Source organism: Tetranychus urticae, chromosome 2 (assembly GCF_039701765.1).
Source record: "Tetranychus urticae isolate SD_2017Ah chromosome 2, NJAU_TeUrti_SD_1.0, whole genome shotgun sequence".
Taxonomy (NCBI): Eukaryota; Metazoa; Arthropoda; class Arachnida; order Trombidiformes; family Tetranychidae; genus Tetranychus; species Tetranychus urticae.
Window position 1 is genome coordinate 20,699,214 of NC_142959.1, and position 23,821 is coordinate 20,723,034.

At 30.1% G+C, this 23,821-nt stretch overlaps 1 protein-coding gene and 1 long non-coding RNA gene across 3 annotated transcripts; one reads left to right on the forward strand and one right to left on the reverse strand.

The window, feature by feature from the left end:
- Positions 1-6: 6 nt before the first annotated feature.
- LOC107371736 (band 7 protein AGAP004871-like) lies at positions 7-23,462 on the reverse strand. Of its 2 annotated transcripts, none has more exons than XM_015939887.3 (6): positions 22,567-23,462; positions 10,329-10,432; positions 6,038-6,193; positions 3,698-3,957; positions 952-1,056; positions 7-667 (listed from the first exon to the last, which is right to left on the reverse strand). In XM_015939887.3, the coding sequence occupies exons 1-6, from the start codon at positions 22,841-22,843 to the stop codon at positions 142-144; spliced, it is 1,428 nt and encodes a 475-aa protein (XP_015795373.2). In that variant the 5' UTR covers positions 22,844-23,462; the 3' UTR covers positions 7-141. The 2 variants fall into 2 exon arrangements, with proteins under 2 accessions (XP_015795373.2, XP_015795374.2); XM_015939888.3 differs by lacking the exon at positions 22,567-23,462 and adding an exon at positions 19,983-20,668.
- Positions 6,390-7,884, forward strand: LOC107371737 (uncharacterized). Its single transcript, XR_001570864.3, has 2 exons — positions 6,390-6,672; positions 6,734-7,884. It is a non-coding gene; the product is annotated as an uncharacterized LOC107371737 (long non-coding RNA).
- Positions 23,463-23,821: the final 359 nt, after the last annotated feature.

The window sequence follows — 23,821 nt, forward strand, 5'->3', positions numbered from 1 at the left end:
TGAATTATATCAACATATCTTAATTTAATTATTTACTGAGGTGAGACAAAAAACAACTTGATTATATTACATGATAAAAATTAATAATATTGATTTATATGTATTTTTTTGTTTAACAATTTCTGTTTTTTTGAGTTTTTGTTATTCTGTAGATTCAGACTTTTGCAAATCAGTCTGCATCGATGAGGAAGGATAAGGATGAACTTGATTGTTTGATTGGCTCGGTGTTGATGATGGTTGTGATATTGATGGTAATGGTTCCTTATTAACATCATTGGTCACTTGGTTTCCATTATTATTACCATCATTATTATCATTATTATTAATACTATTAACAACATTTTGTCCTTTTAATAATCCATTAGGCATAGTTGACCGATTGTTTGGATGATGATGTGAAGAGGGATTACGACGACGTTGAGAAGAGGCATGTTTATTGTGCTGATTGACATCTTCGTGAGATTGATGATGCTGATTGCTTTCAGAAGGTTCATCCCAAGCATGGTCATTGCTCAAGAAACCACGAAAAAGATCGATTGGCAAAGGAAATACAATTGTCGAATTTTTCTCAGCCGCAATTGAATTGAGTGTTTGAAGGTAGCGAAGTTGTAATGCTGCTGGTGAACCATGAATTACATCCGCTGCTTCCTTTAATGCTCGAGAGGCTCTGTAATAATCATGCAAGAAAAAAGGAGAAATAAAATTAGATCTCAATTAAAGTTAATTAGAAAAATCAAATCAACCAAATGCATATGTTTTGGGTAAGCAATAAACTTGAATTTTTGTCTTCCTTTCCCTTCATCCAATATCAATTATCCAGTTTACTTGTTAAATTTTCACCTCTTGATTACTCGGATGATATAATTTACATCAACTTTTACCTCAAAACCCAAAGTTTGATAGATAATTTGTTTGGTAAATAAGATAATTGAATTGGTTAAACATGTTTACCTTTGTTCACCTTCAGCAGCAATCACTTTAGCTCGAGCTTCTCGAGCAGCCTCTGCCTCAGTTGCCATGGCACGTTGAAGTTGCACTGGAAGACGAGCATCTTTACTGTTTATCCAGAGAGTGATGATAATGATGATGAAACCCAGATGAAATAGTCATGTAAAAAAAGAGAGAAGATAAGAAAAACATGAAACAATGGGAATCAATAACTGTTTTGTTATCCTTTCTGTCAATCAACTTCTCAGTCAAGCCTCACCATGGGACTGAAACTTGCAATAAATCTATTGCATTTTGTTATTCTTGTTGCTACTGAAAGATGTAAAGCAAGATTGCTGATTATCATTGAGATCGCAAGGATTAACCAGCCATGCAGAAGGCTAATTTGAATGAATTGGTAACTCGTAAGTTTGCGGTAAAAGGTTTGAAAGCAGAAAAAAAAATTTCCAAAGCAAAGTGAAAGAAAAAAAATATTCAACCGAGTGAAACCGATGCAAAAAAATCTGAGAAACTAAGAATAATTCCATGGGATGAAGAAATGGAAAGAGAAAGAAAACGAGAAAAGAATGGAATAAGCAAAGACTGTTCAGAATATTCTTTGGAGCTCATGGAAGGTGCAAAAAACATCACTATTCATCAATTAACATGGATGGATAGTTGAAAGACATTCTGAAAAACAACTGGCATACAAAAAAAGGCTGAAGATGAAGATGAAAAAGTGGGAAAATTTTGCTTCAATTGATGCTAATATCTTGAAAGTTTGCAATGTCAATGTTTTCACATTTGGCTGTAATGTTTTTCAAGTTCAGCTGATGAAGATAGATTTGCTTTTCATATTATGATTATGATAAGTAAGTCCATAAGTTGCGGAGGAATGAACAGGAATGGATGAATGGTCATAGACGTGAAGGAGGAAAGATGTAATATTTGGATAAATAAAAATCCAGCTGATGAAGCATTTCTTATATTATCTATTATCACTTGAACGATTGGACGCAAATCTTATAAACTTACAACATCATCATGATAATCTATTGGTATTATCTGACTCAATGAAATGCCAAGAAAATTGGTCAAGTCAAATGAGAGAAGAAGGAAAATGATTGAATCAATAAAAAGGTAAATTAAATCAACTGATAAATAAGGTAAATTATCTCATCCTCTTCAAGAACCCTTTTCTACCTTCCAAATGATTACTCAATTTTATCACCACAGATTTATATAACATATGATCATCATTTTTCTGGCAAAACCATGTCCAGTTAACGTCATAACTATTATCATTGATTTTTTTCTTGATCCTTCCTTTAGATTACTTGAATGTCTTTGTAACTTTCCTGTTGCCAGTCCTGGTTTTGGGTAATAATGATGGATTAAATATTCATCTGTAGGTAAATTTTGCCAAGTCAAGTATTCCTTGATTCCTTGGATTAAAATGAATCACTTTTTTTCACTCTGCTTTGAAGTTTAATTTGGTGAATCCTGGAAATCATACTTGAGCTAATCTTGCTTGACATAATGACAGTCTAGATGACATTTTGTTTTCATCAAAATGACCATTTCAACCTTTCTTGCTTTATGATGTTAGTAGCCAGAATGTAACTAAATCAGCTGCAATTTGTTGAAACCATAGAGAATCTGGTTTACTAGATTCAGTCCAATTTAAACCGGATAAATACCAATCAACAGCAGGAAACACAATTTCAACAATGATAAGGATAAACATTGAAATATAAAAGATGGTGGAGTAGAAGGTTATGAATTGAGAAGAAAAAAAAGACTAACTGAAGAATAGCCTATCATGGTGAAAGATGATGAAGATTATGATGGAAACAAACATGATCCGAGTTATTGTGCTACTTATTTTACACAATTAATAATTTCAAATCAGAAGCGAGTTGGCCACTAGACAAAAAACAAGTCTCGTTCAAATTATCTGAAGATCTCGAGACAATCAACTTAATTATTTTCTTGGAATTTCAACATTTCAAGAACAAGAATTTTGCTGAACTTTTTCTCCTCAGAAGATAATCTTCCTTCACATCTTTAATTTTTCTTTATGCTATTTATCAGATATTCAAGAATTTTTTAATTAAAATTAACCAATTTTGTGATCAGGAAACTGAGCAAACAAAAGGTTTTGGAAATAAAACTAAAGAATGAAAAATTCTCCTGAATTAGATATCTTCACAACATGGAGACTGAACTTACTAAAGACCAGATTAAAGTAATCAATGAAATACTGTGGTTAGGCGAAGTTGAAGAAACATAAGATAGTCTTGAAAGATAAACCACTTGATTTGAACGATTACTTTTTTAATATTTATTTTACGTCAAAATTTGATTTTTTATCACTATTCAATATTTTTTCATAAAACTGAAATGAAAGTATCATTCAGATTCTTCTAAATCTGTTCTTTGAATCTTTGAAAAGTAAATATTGAAAAAGTTATCATAAGACTCAAGTGATCTTATACTTTTTACCAAGACTAGCATGGCAAACAAAAGATTGTATGAAATTCAATTAATAAAGAGCAAGCCAAACAATCGAAGGGAAATTCAATGACGCTAAAATCACGTCGATCAATAGTCGCGATTGAATGTTAACATGAGTTCCAGTCATTAAATTAGCAGTCTCTGAGTCTTGTTAATGAAATAATACGAATTAAACATGATTTTCTCCTTTCTAGTCCATATCTGGCTTTATCCTTGCTTGTGCACTGACATGTTGATTGAAATTCCAACTCACATTTCAACTCTTTCAACTTTAACTCCCCATGGATCCGTTGCTTCATCCAGGCTACTTTGCATAATATGGCTTATCGATTCTCTTTCAGATAATATTTCGGACAAATTTTTGGTACCAAGGACATTACGAAGGGTTGTGGCTGCCAATAAACGAGTTGACCGTCCATAATCTTCAACATTTGACACTGCAATGGTTGCATTACTTATACGATAATAGACTACAGCGTCAACCGCCACCGTTACTGAATCTTTGGACAAAATCTGAAATGAAAAAAAGAAAAATAAAAACATGTTAGTCAATATTAAATAAAGTGGTACATAATAAAAGGTTTAGTGAATGTTGAAAAAATTCAATAATTCACATTTTAAGATTCTAAAAATGAATAAGTTCAAGATCTTTATCATTTTGTTGTTGTTTGCTCATTCTTTTACCATCCTCCCAATAATACCTTTTAGACTAATATTTTCAGGTTTATTGATTTTGTTTAAAAGGGAGTTACCATCATTATTCATCATTCAAAACTGATTTAGCATAATTCATAATCATCTAGGATAACCCAGCAAGTAGATGGTAAGTCCTGGAAGCAATGGGAAAAATATTGTGAACAGTCCATCAACGGATCACAATTGACATAATATGAGCAATTAAGACAGAGAAATTACATTGAACAAACAATTTGAAAACAGTCCTAGATTAAGAAATGTAAATTGAAATGGTTAAGTATACAGTTGAAGGAGAAAGCTTAAGTTGAAATGGTAAGCTCTTCATTTCAGCAATATTTACATGAACAGTATGAAAAGTAGGAAAGTGAACAGACTCTACAGAGAAATAACAACAGAATTAATCAATCAACTATAATTAATTGTTTTAACGTTCTGTATTAAGATTAATCCTAAATTTGATCGTTTGCTTGATTGTATCTTCACAGCAAAAGAAAGAAGAAATAGACCTTTTCATCATTCAACTAATACTTATCCACATCATTCCGAGACTTCATTCACGCAATTAACTATTCAAGATTTTTTCTTTCTCTTCTTCTGGTGGATGTTGATGATGAAGGAATCAAGAATCCAATAAATCTTGTGTGTAAATATTTTCATCTCCATATTTACTTAAGACATCAGGCGAAATATCAGGGATAATCAAAGTTAAGGGTTATATATATTTAGAACCTTTAAAGAAATGTAATAAATCATGGTAATTCATTAGGGATGGAAAAAGGTTACAACACGAAAATTTAGTCTCTTGATGAGAATTTGGCTGAATCAGTTTAAAGAGATTGCAATTGATTAACTTATAAAAATGATCTCCACCATTAACATCAAATACCACAGAGGATGAAAGGCACAATCAAAGATAATCTTTACTTTTTCTCTGTATTTTGTTTTCTGTCCAGTTATTTCTTTTTCCTCCTCCTTCTTTGATTCTGATGATGATGCTCTTATTAGTCAAGATCAGCATGGCTATTCAATTCTGTAGACTGTTGGTAGTAAAGGGACTAATTAAGGTTGTCACCGAATGATTGCATACAAATCATTCTTAATTATCACCTTAATCTGATTCCTCTGAATCAAAGGAGAGTAATAAGTCTCTTTATGGTTAAGCACCAGGCTAACATCACTCGCAACTCTTATTAAACTCTTGTGATTAATTATTATTACTACTTCATCTGATTTCTTTTGCTGGCCCAATATAATGATAAATATTGCGGATATACAATAAATATACAATATATTGATAAATAACGATTGATGGATGGTTCAACAAATTCTGCTCGTTGAAAGACAGAAACATAATACAGTTTATGTTGAAACTAATTTTCAACGTGCGACCAGTTTCTCATGCAAGTTAATGGCTGAGTCCAGAGAAATTATCTAATTAAATGAGTAAACAGGGAAACATTAACATGAGCGATTGAATTAAGCATGTGGTAGCCTCTGTGGTATCCTCTATCGCTGTAAAGAAAGGACAGAAGAGTAAAGAAATCACTTAGCGAAAGAATTAAATTTGAGTGCCATGAAAAATATTACATTGAATATTTGTTTTACTTTTCAGGTAAAGAAATTGATTTGAAATAAATCAATGAAAATGGAATGTGTGAAAAGGTAAAATTTTTACCTTGTCAGAGGTTTACGAGTTTTTGAGCAGAAATAGATTTGAGAATCATATGGGAAGAAGATGAAGATGACAGAGAAAACTAAGAACAGAAGGAGAAAAGGAAACTAAATCTTGTGAACTGAACAAACCAGAAAATACGTTAAATAAATAAAACTACCAGGGAAGATGTGACATGAAGTAAAAGGATGATGATGAGAGTAAATATGGGAACAAAAATCTTACCTCTTGAGGAGGAACATCAAATGAAACTGTTCTAAGGTCAACTTTAGAGTAAGTATCAATACAAGGTATAATAAAGAAGATTCCTGGTCCTTTTGCTCCTCCTTTGACTAATCTACCGAGACGAAATATAACGGCTCTTTCATATTCTTGGACAACCTGAAAAAGAGAAAGGTAAAATTAATAATAGAATGGATAATTAAATTCATTGATTAAAGACACTCAAGAAATAGATGAAAACAAGGCTATTAGTAAATCAAATGCAGACGATGTTGGCAAAACCAAACTCTGGCGCCAAGAAAAGCATTAATCATGTGACAATAAACATGTGGTTTACATAATCTGGAATCTTCTTTTTTTTCAATTAAGCATTGTCCATGGTATCAAAGACTACTCTTTGTTTGGTATTATTTTAATTATTAACTGATTTGCTTTATTGCTTTCTCTAATTATAATTTAGTGTTTCATTCATGTGCTGACTTATGGATAAATAATTGATTGAGCATCAAAACAGTTTTTATTTTCTGGTTCCCTTTGATTTCTGTGTTCACGTCTCTTCTCTGGTAGAGCATCTTATAAACTATTCAATGGCTTTCTAAACATGAACGAAGAAAATGGTTTGAAAGGCTGATTTAATGGTAAGTAAATAATGAAAAATAAAATGATCTATGAAACTAAATGTATCTTTATCATCATCAGATTAATAGGAGGAAAAATAAAAGGCAAAATAATGTTAAACACTTGAATGGACCAAGAAAGGTGTTAATATCGGTTAAAGTCATATCAACTACTGTTGAGGAGGAATAATGATGTTTAGAGATGAATCTGATAATCTGGATATCTATTTCAAGTTAATCTTACCTAAAATCGTTTAGGATCATACTTTGCTAACAAGTTTAAATGGAAACTCAAAAAAAATACGATGAAAATGATGGCGATGCGATGATCGGTCAATGGTGGTAATATTTCATTGCTATAAACTGAAAATGTTGAAAGTAAAATGGAAAGCCATGGCAGGAAAAAAAAGATCTTCTTTTTGGCTGAATACAAATCTGACCACGAAATATGAATATGACTTGATCCATTATTGTTATTATTATCATTACCATTATTATTCTGGATGTAACTGAATATTCTTATCACGAATACATGGGAGACGAATAAGGAAACGAATACGAATGGAGGAGGAGGAAGAAGAAGACGAAGATAAAGAAAATGAATTATTTTTATTTTATGTCTTTTCTTGTCCAATATGCATATTAAGGTTTAATGACATAATATTTGTTGCTATCTATTGAACTATTTGTGTAGAGTCAGAGGAGAAGAAAAAATTACAATCAAAGTCAAATCCAAACCTAAAATAGCTTATAAATTGTTACCTGTTGGCGTTTAACCATAAATAATACTGGACTGACCATTTCCTACGCTCTGATTGTAATCGATTTATTTGTTAAATTGGGAGAGGAAAAAATGAAGGAAATAATCAATTTCCGATGAATGAACAATTACTGCATATAAATGGTTAAAAAAAGGAAAGGTTAATGAATGGATCAAAGCAACAATCAAATACATTATGTGATTCCAAATCATTTTTAAATCTTGTAAAAGCTAAAATAGATTGCCCTTTCCGCAACTATTTCAATTACTTTGATTTATCAATTTTTAACCAACAAGCTTTGATAAATTTTTGATTGAATTTTCAATGAAAAACATGTTTGCTATTAATTCTGAACCTTTAACATGAATATTTAAGATGAACCATTCCGATAAACTATTAATGTTGGTAATAATACAATTCCAATGAAAGTTGAAAATAAATTAACCATTTGCATTTTAATTCCCTAAATAAATGAGTCAATTGAAATGATATTCATTTGCAATTTATGATAAAACCAACGGAAATTATGGACTTAAATGCTTGAAATATGAAATTTTTGAAATTATGTATTAACCAAGCATTTAAAATAAAAGATCAAATCTTCTTTGAATTGTAATCAGATTAAATTAGACTGAATAATAAGCTGATTAAAGAATTGAAAAAGTAACAAATCAATTTGAAATGATTATTGATATAACTCTAACGTTTTAAGATGGGAAACATTGAAAAGCATCAAATTTGCAGACTAAACCTTGAATCGCAATAAATTGTTGGAAAGGTGAGAAGTAATTTCCTTTACTATTAAGTTAATTGTTGTGACCAGAACAATGATAATGATAATAATAAGTAATAATGTTAATAATAATCTGTAAACTTAATAATAAAAGATGAAAAGGAGTGAAAAACTCCAGGGAAGTAAAAAGATGATAAAGGAAAAGATATAACAATAAATGTTACTATTAACTTCCATCATGATAATCATAATTTTTTTGTTCTCTTCTTTTTCTTCTCCCATCTGATAATAGAAATGAATTTTCTTGAGCTTTCACTGTTTTAGGTGAACCTCCACGATGATCCTATTATATTACATTAATTTGTATTATTGATGAAAATAGATACAATTTAGTTTTCCCTTTTTTTCCCATCACTCATTCAAATGTATTAATTTTCATGGCGATCAGTAAATTGAAGGGAAAATGCTTTTGAAAAGTCAACCTTTTCTCAATGAATTAACATCTTCTGTACATTTTGTTGATCAAATTTAGCTTATGATTAGTTTATTGTGTGAGCTTCAAATCAAAATGTGATTGAGATGTTTCAAAGGTTCCACAATTTATCATGATTCATCATCGTCAATGTTATCCAGATGTTTGGTAATGATTAAAATAAAGCTTCAGGCCTCAGATTGATTTCAATTCAATCCTTAAATTTGACCAATCAGTTAATTCATCAAATACAATTAACCTCAAGAGTAAAAGTTGATTATCATAAAAGAATCAGCAATTGTTTACTTTTTCCTCAACTCTCGTTATTAACCCAATGATAATCACATTGATATTGATTGATTTGTATAACCTTTGACAGTTAACCAGACAGTTCCACCATGAAATCTGATTGAAAATAAAGATCCAAAATTGGTTGACAATTGAAGATTAAGAAAGGATAATCAACAATTCTCAAGATAATTGAAGTAAAGTCATTCCCTCATGTAATACAATATGAAGACTGAGAAAACAATGAAAAGATGATTGAGATTGATTGACAAAAACATTAGTTAATTATGTTGATCAGTTTTAATAGTTTTAATGAATTAACCTTCAATGTGGATGAAAATTGAAAATCAATCCTCAAAGGTTATCAACTATCGCCAGTTATTTTGGGTAAATGTTTAAAGTTTATTGTTCCCATTGATTAACATCAACTTAATCAGATAATCACAATCAAGGGTCAATCATCTGTAAATCACAGGTCAAAATATCTGAAAGTGGCACACCTCCAGCTTTGAATCATGTTTCAACTCCACCCTGAAATGAGCTCAGGATGAAATGAAATTAAATGAATTACCAATCATCAGAATTGATGATTAAATTTATATCGTCAATGAACAAAACAAAACAAGAAAACAAAATGAATAACAAAAGAGTTGAAAAAGATGTTCAATGATTTTGGCTGAACAGGAAATTTGATTGAAAATATTTTCAATTCAATTTCGCTGTAAGCTTTTTCAATCGTTTTTTTTCTGTATCGATGGAAAATCGAAAAGGAAATGAAAAATTCAATAAAATGAGGAAAATTTCTTGTTCTTTGAAACTCGTCTAATGATTATTAAATGTTGATTAACTTCAGTGATCCTTCATTGTTCAATGGTTCACAATTGGAAAACATTTACAGAATGAAAATGCTAATTGAATTTGATTTTCAAGTTTCAACTCATTAATTCACCGTTTTAGGATATAATAATAACTTTCATCAGAATGGTAAAGCTAATGAGTCAATGTTTATCCAGTTGATATTGAATCTGATTTCCATTGGAAATTAAGTCTGATTTTCTGATGGAAAAAAAGAAGAGAAAATTTCATCAGATTCTCTTTTCTTTTTTTCATGTTTCAAGAACAACTCAAGTGAAAGGTAAAGAGGTTCATGATGATAATAGTAATGATGATGATGGCCATCTATGTTTCATCTAAAAGATGATCACTATTATGAGAGAGAAATGAGAAAAGTTGAAAAAAGTAAAAGGACAAGTAACGATTTAAATTGGCTACTAAAGTTAAAGATAAACTGTTCAAGAGGAAAAGGTTTCAATGGTGAAGATGATCAAGAAGGATGAACAGTAATCATTTGAACACATAAGAAGCTAATGAAGGTCCAGGTTGATTTGCCAAACATTTGATTTACTTTAAGATGTTGACTTACCTTGATACAAAAGAAAAGTGAAAAAGGCAGTGTTAATACAATGAGTATCACAGAAATAACTGTTAATATCAAGGCGCACAGACCAGGATTATGTCCGATTGTATCTGAAATGGAAAGAAACAGAATGAATATTGAGAAAATTCAGTTTTTGGAACAAATTCAGGATTAATTTCTGTCTCTAAATCTGTACATTTCATTGTTCAATCTTTTGATTTTGGGATTGTTTTGCGGTTAAACATTGGTTTTGGTGTTTTGGTCTTATTTTGGGTTCTAGTGTTATTTAACATTTGGTGAGGTAAACATTGAATCTGTTTCAATCAATTTTTGTCTTCATTATTATTTGGATCACGTTTATGATAATCATTAGCAACTCTATCATATTAAACTCTGATTAAGCTGACTGGTTAACGGATAAATCAGTCTGCATCTTGTGTTTACCTTCAATTGTTATGATTGAAATTTTTAGAATCAATTAGCAATAAATCCTAATTGAATGGATCAAGTCCCAGTTAGCCATAAAATTGTTGATCTTGATTTACTTTAGGTAAATATGATTCTTTAAAGATAATCAAAGTTATTGATTCAATAAAAATATTCTGAAACTGCTTCAGGGTGGAAAATATTGGATACGATTGAAAGGATTGGATAAAAATGTCAAGCAAAGATGAATAACAATGAGATCAAAACAAGTGAACAGACATTGAAATCTATGAATATTTAATGTAAATGTTCCCTTCAAATAAGACAAAGCTAATTGTTTGACTATTGAGCACAGAATTTTTAATTGCTTGTAAAATTTGTTGAAATTTATAGCCAAGCAATTTATGACTTCAAGATCGTTGAACGAATCAAGTTATTCCTGAAACAAAATCAAATCCAATTGTCAAATGGAAATGAAAATTTGATTTTGGGTTAACATGAAAGTTTCCAAATTTAACTAGTCATTGATGTAAAGCAATTGAATGCTCTGGGCTATTCTAATATGAAATGTTAAGATTCATATTTTGCTATAAAATGCTTGAAATACTCGAAACTTTTATCCTGTTTAACTGATTCTTTTACTCAGCAAGTTTAAGATCCATGAACAAAGATATAAATGATTGAACTTGATAAACTATTGTGACAACAACAGAATAAACAAATAAATTGAAAGGTAAAAGATTACAATGAATCTCTTCTTTGCTTCTTTCATGGGCCAAGTTTACTCGATTTTTTGGTGGATTCAAAGTGAAACTGTCTTCCCTGGCTTGATTCCAATGTCAGAGTAAATTGAATGGCAAACAAACAATGGTAGACAATAATTGCACGCAATCAACTTTAGTCTGTTTCCATCTGATTCACAATGAACAATGAACATTTCTTTTCTTCTCAAGCCAACATTGGGTTATAAATGTTTTCGTCAATATTTGATGATATCCAGACTGTGAATGATTATCATCGTCAATCTGAATAGGGAAAACCTAAGAGATCAACTGAAAAGCTGCAAATTGCGGTAAATTTATTTCAAGATCAATAAACAAGTTAAAACAATGACAAAATTGGGTTGACTTGAAAATTTTGGGTTCAGTTTACCTACGACTATTTGCTTTGCCTTTTGTTTTTCACTTGATTTGATTGTCGACCAAAAATCGTAATTTATATCCATTAAAAGGAAAAGTTGTCTGTTAATTTTACCTACAATACTGTTAACAAATTAGCTGATTAATGGAAACACAAAGAGTAGACTTAATTGTCCTTGTTAATTAGGGTAACAGCAAAAAAGCTTCAACTTTGAGTTTAAGCATCACAAGTGGCTTCAGCTATGCTTATACAGCCATGATAATTTGCTCCATTAACATTTGAAACTCACAATTAACAACATTAGAGCTTATCAAAAATGTTCGTTCTAAGGTATGAAGAGCAGTGTTAGACAAATTTTTCAAATTGAGCAGTTAGACTAGACAAACATCATTTTCAGACACATGCAGTTCAACTTCTTAAGAATGTTGATGTTTAGTAAAAAGTCCATAGTACGATTCAATATTTGGGCGAAAAATGATGATTTCAGGTTCTATCATTCTCGAAATATTGAGGTTCAAAGATTTTAGACCAATGGCCAAGATAAAGAGAACCGTAGTTGACTTGAAGAAAATCATCAACCCATAATGTGAAGCAACCATTTTCATGGACAAACTATAAGTTTCAGCTCGATAACTCTTATGGTCAGAGAAAGCGATCGGTTTAATTGAAAATTGAACTTGATCTGTTTTACAGAAACAGAAAATGTTATTTCGCAAAATAAGATCATTTCTTAGTCGTTCATTAAAGGATGCACCAGTAAAATAAGTTTGATGCACAAACCTGCTTCCATAATTGCACAAAAGGCGATCGAAGTTTAAACTTTGACCTCGATTTTCTCAAAAACTGTCCATCTGATGAAGCATTTAACGGTACCAATGGACTCAATTTTTATGTCCCTACAAACAAATCTGAGTTTCAACTCTTTACTCAAATGATCGAGTCTCTGGCAGCATTCTTTGCATAAGATTTGCAAGTTTAACCAGAACATTGCTTCATTTACCAGGATATGGGTTAATAGAAGTTTGTTTTGTTTGATAAGTTGTTACTTGTGCATCTACAGCCCAAAAATCATGATGAGAATGTGCTAATGCAAAGTTATTAAATTGAATTGAGTGAGCAATTGATAAAGGATTGAATTGGTGAAAAAATGGTGACTGTATGCAATGCCATTCTCGAAATATCGAGGTTCAAAGTTTTTAGGTAAATGGCCGAAATCCAGAGAACTATCTATAAATAGAAAAAATTATTCAATCCATCATGTTCACAACAACTTTCATGCTCGAATAATAAGTTTCAGCTTGCTAACTGATACGGTCACTGAGATAGATCGGTTTAAGTAAAAATCGAACTTATGTGCTTTATTTTGGACAGAAAACTTTATTTCTAAAAATAAGTGCATTTTCTGGTTGATCATTGAAAGTTAGCTCTGGGAAATGAGTTTCATGAAAAAATATCTTTCCGTATTTGCACAAAAGGCGATCGAAGTTTCAACTTTGACCTCGATTTTCTCGAAAACTGTCTATCGGATGAACTATTTATTAGCACCAATAGACTCAGTTTTATTTCCCTACAAACTAATCCAAGTTTCAACTCTTTACTCAAATGATCGAGTCTCTGGCAGCATTCTTTGCATTGCATTTGCAAGTAAAACCAGAAAAATGGTTTATTTACCAAGATATTGGTTAATATGAGTTTGTATATTAGAACAATCAAGACCAGAATGTTCTAATGCAAAGTTATTAAATCCGATTGAGTGTTTAATTAGTACATGATTAAATTGGTGAAAGATTGATGACTGTAGGTAATGCCATTCTCGAAATATTGGGGCTAAAAGTTTTAAAGTAAATGGCCAAAATCAAGAGAACTATCGATAAGAAGAAAAAATTATTCAATCCATGATATTTACTAACTATTTTCATCTTACAATAGTAAGCTTCAGCTCTTTAATTCTTGAGGTAATAGAATGCTGAAGGTTTAAATGAAAATCGAACTTGATCGGTTTTAACGAAAAAGAAAATTTTATTTCTAAAAATAGGTTAATTTTCTGGTTCATAATAAAAAGTTACAAGAGAAGAATAATTTTCATGAAAGAATCTGCTTCCATAATTGCACAAAATGCGATCGAAGTTTCAACTTCGGAATAGCTTTTCTCGAAAACTGTTTATCGAAGAAGTTTTTGCATTGCATAAATCGACTCAGCTTTCATTTTCCTACAAACTAACAGAACCCAAATTTGAAAGAAATTAACTTTTGACCCGCTTTTGCCCATTTCAGTATTTGTGTCAATTTGTGCATAAATAAGACAATTGTGTTAGTTGTGTCTTAGAGAAACTTTTAAATTGCACAAACGGACTCAGTTTTCATGTCACTTTATTTCGTAAATATTGAAATCGTTACTTTATCATGAAAGCATAAAACCAACCCTTGACCGGACTTGCAAAGCAAATCAAATGGTTAAAAATTGAAATGAAAAATTCAATTTAATTTTAGTCTTTTGTCTTTTCATTGAAAAGCCAATTTAAAGGAATCATGAGGAATGCTAATCAATTTAATTTAAACACAAATTGGGTTCAATTGGATGAGTTAATTTACTATTCCATTTGAATGAAACTAAATTAAATTTGTACTCATTTAGAGAAGAAGAAGAAGAAAAAAACATGATTAAATTGAAATTCTCAATGGAAATCTTTATCCATTTGTTTCCATGAACATATTTTTTTCCGCTGTAAATGATAGTGGAAAGGATAACATTTTGTTTGGTTATCATGATTATTACCATGATATTTACATTGCAAGAGAAGTGCATGATTATCATTGACACAATAAAATGGTAATAAGTTGAAACAGGAATGGCGAAAAGGTTGAAAAATATTCAATGGATTGGATCATTAGCACATGAAACATTGTTCAAGTTTACAGTTGAATGGTTGACTAAACACGATTCAAATAATTCCCTGTTGATAACATTGATGATCAAAAATAATCAGCTTAAACGATCATATAAAATATCCATGATTAGCAACTCTTGCCATTTCAATCATCAAACTGTTATTAATAACAAGAGCAACATTCAATTCTGAATCTTTTTCATTTTAAATCTCAATCAAAATGAACATTTCCTTTACAGTTTCAGCTGTTTCCAAATTGTTTTTGGTAAAAATTGCTTCAAGATTCTGGTTTGTCATTTTGTATCAACATGACAAACAAATATTAATGTTACAAAGGTTGAAACAAATGTTTAATAATAAGAAGGAAAACTCGGAGTAAAATGTTTTCACCTGAAATCTGTAATCATGAGACAATCAGAGTTGTTATGTAAAACCAGAATTGCTTTTCATTATTGATCTTTGAATAGGTAAACATTTTCAAAGTTAACTCAAGCTCAACTCTCAACTGATTAATTAAAAGGTGTAATTTTGAAGGAAATTTCATGAGCAATTAAACATTATGAATGAAATTAAACAAAACAATTAACCTCAATATTTTCACTGTTGTTCCAACACTTTTTCAATTGAATAAATTTGCTGTTTATTTTGTCAATTAGGCCTGTAAGGTTAAGAGATGGAAACCCATTTTTTGGACCATGTTTTAAATTGAATGTCAACTACAATTAAAAGATGAAATTTGTTGAGTTTTTGCTTACAACTGACAGCTGAAGAGGCTAAATAATCAAATTAATTTAAATTTTTCTCTCTAATTTGATGTTATTGTTCGTTGAAATTGAATGAATCCAACTGTTTTCATAATTAATGGCCATTGAGATGATAAATGATTGTTGAAACTGGAATAATGAATGTTGATACAAAATGAAAGCTGACAAAGGCAACAATCAAATTGCGCTTTCTAATTAACCACAATTATAGTTAATTAGTTGGCAGGAATAACATTGAAGTAACAGGGAGAATTGATGAAATTCACATGATGAGAATGGTTTGGATTGCGATAAAGAATAATGAAGAAAATGAAATGAAAATCCAAGAAGTAATCGTAATCTATGAACATAATAATCATTTCTTATATTTTTTTGTGTTCTTTCGCTTTCTGTCTTTCCTCTAACTGTTCAGGTTCATGGGAAGAGTTCAAGTAAAACCATGAATCTTGTCAGAAACATTCATATACTTATCCAGAGATGTTGAGAGGGAATAAGGGAAAGGAAAAAAGATGAAGAAAGAAGATGAAAGAGGATAAAAGATGAAGATGAGGCGTGGAGAATGGGAAAACATGTAAAAATATTAATAGTAAGAAATGAATAATTTTGTTCAATTCAATTGTTTAATGAAATGCTATAAATTTTCATGTTCAATTTTGTCAGTTAAACCATTTTCATGTTGATATGTAATGATATGTAACGGCAAGGATTACAATTTTCACTTGTCTTTATATTCAATTGATTTGGCCTTTGATTATGATTTCGATGATCAAAGTGTTTGACAATTTAAACTGGAAATGTGTTTTAACCTTTCATTGACTGTTCAGGAATCACAAGATGAAGATGAAAAATGATAAAAAGGATAACACTTTTTATTTGCTTCTTCATTTCAGCTTCTTCTTCTTCATGTTTTTCCTGATCATTGACTTTATCAACAACAGTTTGATCATCAAATTGATCAAAAGTGTTATTGATTTTGTGCTTTTTGAACAGCAAAAAAAGAGAGACGAAACAAAAGCTGAAATGATGGCGATTCAACAAAATGTAATCAAATGTTCAGTTCAGTATCAGATTCATGTTTATCCTGTCTTTACTGCAAGTTGTTCAAGTTATTAAAGAGTCGAGTGTCAAGTGTAAATCAAACTTGAATCAAGAGCTTTGAAAATGTTAATCAATAAGGCCAAACCTTAATAGTTACTGAAATGATGAGAAAATGTTGAATCTTTCATGAAATGAATTTCTTTCCTCTCAACATCAACTGATTACAGTAATTTACCTTCTAAATGTTTGTCCAATTGCTAATTTCTTGTTTGCTATTATCAATAATCATTTGACTTATTCAATTATTAACCAAAAACATGTCAACAGTTAATGGTTTGTTATAAGGTTAACCATTTTGATTTTCATTTCACTTATTTCATTATTGGGTCGATGATGAATGATTGTAAAAATTTTGTAACATTTACTTTGAACATGATAATTATAATAGTAATCATCTTCATGATAAACATGAACTTTCAAATTGAATGTAAAGAAGAGGTAAATGTTTAGATTTATATAACACAGCAAAACTTGCAACACTTAAATAATAAAATCTGGTTGAGTCTAATGTTGAAAAAGGTTAACCATAAATTGTAATCAAAGGGCGTTGAATGTATAATAATAATGATGGAATCAATTGGAGACAATTTTGATGTTGGTTTACTTTGATAATAATAATGATTCAAAGCCATTTAAATGAAAGCAAACAGAACCAGGTTTAACCTATTAATTAATTTTGATCATTAGTCAAGAATCGTGTAATTAAACTGTTTTTGTCAACTGAAAGGGCAAAATTTTACCTTCTTTTCATTGAAATTTGGTTAAATTGTGTTTCTTTGATGAGACCAATTTTCTGGTTCAAGATATTGATTGAAATGACGATTCTCAAGTTTCCAAGTAGCAATTTTATGGTGTTTCAATGAAATTTGAAATGTTTCCAATTTGTGTGTTTGATGAGCTTCAAAATGCTTCCATTTGAGATTCACAGATTTAAAACTCTTTTCAACATTCAAACACTGAACTTTCATTGATGTTGATAGAGAAGGTAAAGTCGAGAGAAAAGCCAGATTCAACAAAAGATCAATTGTTATCATTTTAGCTGATTGATTTGCTATTACATTTACAATAACTTTGTTGATAAAAAAGCATAAATTCATAAATCAAAATAACTTGGAAAATTTTGCTTGGAAAAAGGTTTTTCTAAAAACAGTGTTTCTCCTGAAATACCGCAAATCTCTCGAGTTTTCAGGTTTTGTTTAGTTTCAAGAATTTTGATAACTGAGGAAAAACAATGAAATAGAAAATTTCAAGCCTCAAAGGATTGGAATCAATCAAACCAACACACAAGAATTGAATTCTGAAAATTCTAAGAGAAATATTGAAATCTTTCACAGAAGAGGTCAACTTTAGAATGTGAAAAATCAGAATAAGAATGCTAGTGAAGAAAGAGTTAAATTGCAATAAAAAAGTAATTAGATTTGGACAATTTGATTGTTTCCTAAATGGAAATGAAACTTCGTTAGTTATCATAAAAATAACTCCCAGTCAGCTTTGAATATTGACTGGAGTTTAGCAGAAAATGGAAGACTGGAAATGAGAAAATTCTTGGAAAATGTAATCTCAATCAGAATTTTGATTTTAATCTTATTTATCTTGTTCAGCTTTAAATAGTCTTGACCAGTTTTGTTACCAGTTTTTGACTTTTTTTGTTATCTTTCAATAGAAATATTTTTATTACATTTTTCCTTGTAAATCTCGGTATTCATTGACAATGTTATTCAACTGTAAACTCTGAAGATATCATGTTTACCAGCTTAAATGACTTTAAACCATTACTTTTCAATTGAACATAATTTACTTTAAATGATAATTCAAGTGATGAAACCTTTTCTTTCCTTTGAAATCTCAAAAATTCAATAACTGAACAATTTTCTGTTCATCAGTTGCCCAAAAGTGTAACTCTGTTGATCAATTTCAATTTAACTTGATTCGTTGTTGCTTAAAAAACGCAGAAAAAAGTTAATAAATTCATTGTTGATGTTGAACTTTGCTTCGTTTTTCACTACAAAATGAAACTTTGATACTTTTTTTCTCAGAATTTTGATGAATTTTTCTTCTTCTTCTCAATGGAAAGTAAAAATTGATTTTTTTCTCAACAAAAAAGTACTACAACATGTACATATATCAATTGAATATTATCTAAAGATGGATCACATTTGTTGGTTTTTGTTTCTTGTTGGAGTGAAAAATGATCAACAAGGATTCTGAAAGTATATTGAATGGAAAAAAGAAATAACTTTACAGAACTAATAACAGAATTTGAAAATGTAAGAAAAGTAAAATATCATGAAATAAAATGTTGGATAAACTGGAAATGGAAAGTGCAAAAATACTGAATCTTAGTTATTATTAATGAAGGTAAATTGAAAGGCCTGAAGCAAAGATAAAGATTTTAGATTCTAAATTTTATCCAATATTGAGTTTTCCAATTTTCTGTTTCATGATTGATTGATGATTCTGACTGATTAACATTTTTATTCTCAAACTTTACTCTTTCATTATACTGTTTGAATGACATTAAGATTCAAAGTAAAGATGAAAACTAATAAGTAAATTGACTTTGAGTGAAAAATGGTAAAAGTAATATTTTAAGTTTAAATCAGAAATTTGAAAACTCAGATTACAGGGATTTTCATGATAACGAAGGGAAATGTTTGAGTTTTTATTTCTTATATTGAAATGTTTAAGATTTCATCAAACTTGAAGACTAATGTTAAGGCAAAATGCAATGTAATGTGATAGACAAATTACTGACGATTATATTTTGCTCGAGTCAAATCAAGTTGAGTGTGAAAACAGGCAAACAGTAAAATCTCATCAGAATCAGATAACAGATTGAATTTCTGCAAAATCTTTAACATAACCATGAAACTTTAGAGTTTGATTTCATGATAAACATCACGGAATATGAAATGTTTCCTTTCAATGCTAAACACATTGAAAAATTTCATTTAATTTGTAACATTTTGAATTTACTCGATTAACTCTATCACTTCAGTGAGAAAAAAATTGTTATAAATTTCAATAGACAAGGAATGCTTGAGCTCAGTTTTGACTGATTTAGCTTGAATCTTAAAACATTCAGTCCCTTCAAGGCTGGACTCAAAGACCTTTCAAACATGTGTTTCCCTATCAGTTATATTGAGTTTCAGAAGACACTATTTCAAGCATTGATTTGAATCAAAAAATTCACCGATTTAAGATGTAAAAATAAAGTCATTCAATGAGTTACAATGTTTAGTTTGTTGTAATGTTTGTATCAAAAATTGATTGAAATGTGTATTTTGTGATCGCTTAAAATGGATTGTTTGAACGCTTGAATGTGATGTCGATTGGAAACTAACCTGAGATTGCAGTTTCTCCAATAAAAAGGAAACCTGGACTGTGTCTTGTTGTTGAAGGCTCTGATTTACTGGGTCGTGTTAATTGTTTGGGGTTAATCACAGAGTAACCAGTTTTAATTGTGGTTGTATGGACTACTGGTGATCGACCATCAACATTACCCAAAGTAACAATTGTGGGTAAAGGCGTTGAATTAGATGAGACATTATGTCTCTCCATTATTAACAATTGCCAAATATTTCAATAATTATTTTGTATCGCGATTAGCTGATAATTTTCAAACACAATTGACACACTAATGTAAACCATGATGAACATGTGAAACAAAATGAGTGAAATATCATCACACCAAGGAAACATTACACTGTAAATGAAACTGATTAAACACACAATGATTAACTTTCCAAGTGAAACACTGATGATTGTTGTTACCCATAATCAATTGGACTGCCGTTGTTTCCAGTTTTTTATCAACAAAAACAGATTTTCAGATTTACTCTTGAAACTCATTAAACTTTAAAAATGAAAGATTATCACAATTATCTGAATTTTCAATTCAATTTTACTGTTTTGTCCCTTCAATCAACTTTATGGGAACAGATGATGAAAGGTAAAGTGAAAAATGTTTAATTTGATATAAAAACAAATAACAAATATAATATTGCCTATCAACACTTGAAGATGACTTGAGTTCAACTGAAACTATTTTCAGTCTCACAATAGTCTCATGAACTTATCAAATCAGGCGCATTCAGCTTGGTAACTCTAATGTATTCTCGTTCATTCCCAATGTTATCCCAACATTTAGTCTAACATTTCAAACCTCCCTGACTGTTAACCAATGTTTTAACACTTTTTTTTTATTTTCACCTTTGAGCATTTTACCAGATTTTTCACATGTTTTCATTGTTTATCCAATCAATTCATCAACAAAATGTTGACATTAAATTATGAAGGAAACAAAAGTTGAAACTTAATTCAATTTCATCGTCACTGTCACCAAACTATCAGATTGATAATCAAAGAGATTATTTCAATTTTAAATTGAGTTTCTCATTCAGTAATCAATTTTACCCTTCTTTGGGTAACAAGTTAAAGTTGATTCAAATTGTCGAGAGAAACATTTTCAAGTAAAATTATCAAATTTATTCTTGATCTTTGTGTTTGTTTTTGTTCGATATTTGTGAAGTTTTCAGGATAATTTTAAGAGGTTACATGGTTTTGGACAAAAAATGGACATTAATATCTTGAAAAGGATATAATGGTCAAGCCATTGGAAGGTAATGAAAAGTAATTGTTGTAAAGTGTACATTAGGTAATGAAAAGGCTTTACTTCTGATGGTCATTAAAATACAATGGAAGGTGTCTGTTATTGTTGGTGAGTTTCAATCAAGTTGTAGTTCAAGTAGAAACAATTTAATTGAGTTCCTATTGTTGGTCCTAACAGTTAATTCCTTAATCCGATTATTAGAATAACTTTCAATGGAAATTCATTACATTTTCGGGTTTCTTTGCCTTTCTTTTGTGATATTTAGCAGAACATTAAATAAGGTTTGAGAAGAGATTAACCGAGAAAATAGTGATTAATTGTTGATCAGATTTTTGATTTACTCTAGTCTTGAGAGTCAATTTATTGGAAGTAAATCTGTAAACAGAAATTGAATGGAAAAATGAGGAGAAAAGACAAAAAAAGCATAAAAATTGGAGGTAAAAGTGTTCAAAAATGTGTCTACATTAGTAATCAATAGATTGAATCAATGTAATAATATGTTTGAACAGCAAAGACATTTTGGAATCAAAATGGTTCAGGTAATGTTTACTTGTTTACTGATTTGTAAATCTGTATGAGAAACCCATTTGTATTAGATAAATAAAAATGCATAAGTTTATATCAAAATGGTATAAGAATGAGTAAATACAATTTGTTTATCATTGGAAAGATTCAGTGAACAGAAAAAGTAAAGAATGTATAAAAAATGGAATTGAAAAAGAAAGATTTATTCAGATTACCTTTTGTTTGTTGGTAAGTTTGCACTCCTAGCTAATGTTGGAGACTTTTTTAAAATCTTTATTTACATTAATTTTTCACTTTTAAACACTGAATTTAGCTTTTAATCGGTAATCTGTAACCAAACTATCTGACTTTTGAAATATCTGAATGTTGATGATATTTACCTTTTTTCCATGCAACATTTTATTTGGAAATGGAGTCAGATATTAACCAAAACCCATCTAACACTTTAGTCACAATTGGATAAAAATAATGGGAAAGTAAACTTGTTCAAAATTGATATTCAAATTAGAGTTGTTGCTGTTGGACTGTAATCAGAGATAGTCAAGCCTTGAAATTGACACGAATCAACATTTTCAGAAGAGATTAGCAGGGTTGTCATGAGGTTGAACGGTTTTAATCATTAGTGATGTATGAAATTGTTTTTAGATTGACAAAAGGCTAATATTGTATTAATAGAACAAAAGGTTGAACAAAAATAATGTACAAGTGCAGCTAATTGTAAGATTAATTGGGAGAGTCAGGGTACAAATCGATACATGTTTTGATTATGATTGATTAGGATTAATACTTACACGGTAATTCAAATTGTTTATCTTGAGGTGAATTAGGTCCTGGTATCATTGGTGGAGAGCCAGAAATGGTTAAAGATGGATGATGATGGTAATGAGCTTGATGGGTTTGATGATGTTGTGAATGTTGTTGGTGCTGTTGTTGCTGTTGCTGTTGCTGTTGCTGTTGAACAACATCTTCTGGTAATCGCTGTTGTTGAACTATTGTCGGATTATTTGGTTGTTGATTTGATCCAGTGTTGATTGATTGTCCACCTATTGGGTGAACCGTTGTTGCCATTTCAGTGAAAATGATTCATAAAAAAGGTAAGCAACAAGAGTGTAAAGTTGATAGAAAATGAGTTTAAAATTGTTAACCGGACTGTTATAAAAGCCAGACCAAAAATAAAGTTACACCAGATTCAAGAAACCGTAAGGTTACCAGAAAATTTACCAGAGACGAGACAGTAACAAAGATGGTAAAGATAAGAAATCTTTTTAGTCTTTCGCTTTTTCCTGGTAACAAAGGTTGAGTCAAAGTCCAATTGCAAAGACAAAGGATTGATCTTTTCACTTTCAACCTTTTACGTCAACTTTTTGTTTCCATTTTTTGCTTCATTTCATTTCCACTGTTGAAACAGCAATCAAACAATGGTAGAAAACTGTAAATTGAACGAATCAAAAGTTGACTTGAACGTGTATAATTCTGGTTGCTCTAATGAATTTTACAATACATGAATTAGTGAACAATTCCTGATTTCAAGCCAAGTCTCTCTCTCCCTTCCTCTGTTTATGTGTTTTCCTCTGTTTCAAAGGGGGTAAGTATATGATTATTGAAGGCAACGAAAAAGCAAGGAGGAGAAATGTGATGATGGAGGAAGAAACATGATGAACTCGGCTTAACACCAATTCATTTAAGCCTTTCAACTGTGTAGTTCTTGCAAATTATCAATGGGGTCATCATTAGCATCATCAGAGAAAGGATTTAAAGGTTTGTAAATATTTGGCATCATGATAATTGTTATAAATTATTATAGATAATGGATATCATTATGGTTCATGTGTTTATTTCATCGTTTTACTCAAGCTGATGTTCTTGGTTGAATTTATAAAAAAAACTGGTTTCATATTTGTTTATTTTTCACATTGTATCAATATTTTGCTTTTATCGACTCTTTTGATAACTGATTTATGATGTTTCAATTGTTTAGTCTGATCGAGGGAATTTTTTTTTGAAAAATAATTCAATGTTAAAAAATTCATAATGAGTTGGTAAACT

Bases quoted from the DNA above. Each gene is read 5' to 3' on its own strand.
- LOC107371736 (XM_015939887.3), bottom strand. From the start codon at position 22,843: ATGGCAACAACGGTTCACCCAATAGGTGGACAATCAATCAACACTGGA. The intron at 3,958-6,037 runs GTAAGATTTTTG...TTTTCATTTCAG, and splicing joins TTGATGTTCCTCCTCAAGAG to ATTTTGTCCAAAGATTCAGT. The intron at 668-951 runs GTAAACATGTTT...TGATTATTACAG, and splicing joins GCTGCTGAAGGTGAACAAAG to AGCCTCTCGAGCATTAAAGG.